Source organism: Phacochoerus africanus, chromosome 14, assembly GCF_016906955.1.
Source record: "Phacochoerus africanus isolate WHEZ1 chromosome 14, ROS_Pafr_v1, whole genome shotgun sequence".
Lineage (NCBI taxonomy): Eukaryota > Metazoa > Chordata > Mammalia > Artiodactyla > Suidae > Phacochoerus > Phacochoerus africanus.
Window position 1 is genome coordinate 43662206 of NC_062557.1, and position 2266 is coordinate 43664471.

The 2266-nt window shown below is 53.4% G+C and overlaps 1 protein-coding gene across 1 annotated transcript; it reads right to left on the bottom strand.

Moving 5' to 3' along the window:
* Positions 1-1249: 1249 nt before the first annotated feature.
* On the bottom strand, positions 1250-1610 carry LOC125114463 (cytochrome c oxidase subunit 7C, mitochondrial-like). The gene has a single exon (XM_047757753.1). It carries the CDS (start codon positions 1558-1560, stop codon positions 1369-1371), a length of 192 nt encoding a protein of 63 aa, XP_047613709.1. The 5' UTR covers positions 1561-1610; the 3' UTR covers positions 1250-1368.
* Between the last annotated feature and the right edge of the window lie 656 nt (positions 1611-2266).

Below are 2266 nucleotides of genomic sequence, written 5' to 3' on the forward strand. Positions count from 1 at the left end.
GGAGAGTTGGGTCAGGGAAACCTCTCTGGGGAGGTGGCTGCTGAGCTGAGAGCTGAAGGTTAGAAGGCTCCATGCATCTGGTCAACCAGAGAGCAGCACAAAGGCCACCGTCCACATGGGGAGGAGGGAGAGGCTCTGGACTAGGCTCTGGAGCCAGCCGTGGAGAGGATGAGGGACCAGCAAGACCAAGAAAGAGCAGCCTGAGGGGAGGAGGACAAGCAGACGTATCGGGGGCCAGGAAGCCAAGAGAATTGTTTTAAGAAGGAGGGTGTGGCAACTGTGCTTGAGAGACTGTCTCTCAGATTCAGGAACGTGGAGGCCCCCAGTGATCTCGAGAAGACGAATTGCAGTGGAAAGCTTGTCAGGCTGTGCAGCGGAGACAAGAGCTGGACTAGTGGGTCAGAGGAACCGTGGGAAGTGAAGTCAGTGCTTCCAAGAAGCTCTGCTATGGAGGTCGGCAGAGAAATGGGGCAGAAGCTGAAAGGGCGTTTGGGGTCCCCGGAAGCTGTTCTGGCGGGTCTCCCATCCAACAATCCTTTCTCTGCCCTCGTTCCGTGCTGGGCTGTGGGAGGGTGACCCTCTTACCGCATCCCCTGCATTCTCCTGTTAGAATGTGCCCGGGTGGGTTCAGCCCTGGGGAGGCAAAGGCAGGAGAGCCAAAGGCTGGAAGAAAGGGAGGTGTTCCCCCCCCGCCCACCCCTGCCTACCCCCGCCTCACTGCTTCCACACCTGGTCTCCAGGGAGGAGCTGTGACCTCTGTGCCCCCAAGTGCTTCCGGGCCACCCGCCCCCATGGCTCTGGGAACATTATTTCTTCCCCTGGCCTATTCTGAGCAAGAATTTGCCACCCCTCCTGAGCTGGGGCTTGTCTCTGGGTGCCCAGCATCCTTGTTTTGTCCCTTAAGTTTGTAAGTAGCCCTTCCTTTGAGGTTGGTTGCTTGAATCATCTGAGTGAATTCTCTTTCCTGCTTGGACCCTAACTAACCAATACAGGGTGTGCTTCCTCTGCCTGCTGGAGGGGATAGATCCAGACTCCAGGCAGAAGGCAGCTGGCCTTAGGCTGGTTGCAGGAGGAGAGGCAGGGAGCCCCGGCCCAGGGCAGGGGGGCTGGTATTTGGTCTGATGGCGTCTAGTTTCTTTCTTTTTTTTTTTTTTTGCACTTATATATTTAATCAAGAAGCTAATAATGGAGTATTACCCAAATAAAAAGCACATGCTCAACTATTATGTTCCATTATTTCCAAGAAGCATTGAGGATTTATGCTGTAACTTTATTTACAAACATATCCAGTATGCTGAGTTCAAGAATTTGATCCTTTTTCAGAGACTGCACCTCTTAAAATGCTCCTCTTCACATCTGTCTCATGGATTATTTTTGAAGCAGTTGGTGTCTTACTATAAAGAAAGGTGCAGCAAATCCAGATCCAAAGTACAGAGTCATCATAGCTAGTAACCGCCACTTATTTTCCACTGAAAATGGCAAATTCTTCCCTGGACCCTCCTCATAGTGGCTCCTACGGACCACAGAGGTTGTGAACCTCCGAATACTCTGTCCCAACATTGCGCTGTTGCAAGCTCTGCGAAAGGTGCACAGACTGAAGGCAAAAGAAATGGCGACGCAGACCGAAGCCTCCCTTCCTCTCGACCTTCGCGTCTAGTTTCTTAAGGAAGGCTGAACCAAGTCCCTCAGCTGCAGAGTGCAGGGTAGTTTGTAGAGACAGAAGAACGTATGGAACGGCCACCTCTGAGAATAGGAAAATGGACTTTCTAGGAAAGACTGGCAGGCCTGCCAGGCATGGAGAGTGCCAATTTGAGGTTTGTGGCCGTGAATTTAAAGAGCAGCTATGTGCTTTCCCCCAGCATCCTTCAGCCGCTCTGGCACGGGCCTGGGGGCGGGTGCTCATGAGGGCTGGGGCTTCGCCAGGTGTGGACAGAGAAGGGCCGTTTATGGCGGGGTTACCTGGGGAGCCACAGTCACGTGGAACGTGGAGTCTGCACGGGGCAAGGAGGGAAAGGGGGCCATGAGCGGTGATAGTAGGAAAGGTGATAATGGACCTGGATGGGGGACTTGATGAAGCACCTAGGAGGAGAGGAAGCGGGGCCCTCAGCGGAAGACTTGAAGTGATGGGGAGATGATACAAGAAACCATAAGCTGGGGGAGCACATGGTGGGCCCCGATGGCTTGAGAGGGGCAAGGATTTGGACATGGAGGAGGATAAATGGTTTGGATAATACGGTAACTGGGGGCAAGGTGGGTACCCATGTCA

Bases quoted from the DNA above. Each gene is read 5' to 3' on its own strand.
- LOC125114463 (XM_047757753.1), bottom strand. From the start codon at position 1,560: ATGTTGGGACAGAGTATTCGGAGGTTCACAACCTCTGTGGTCCGTAGG.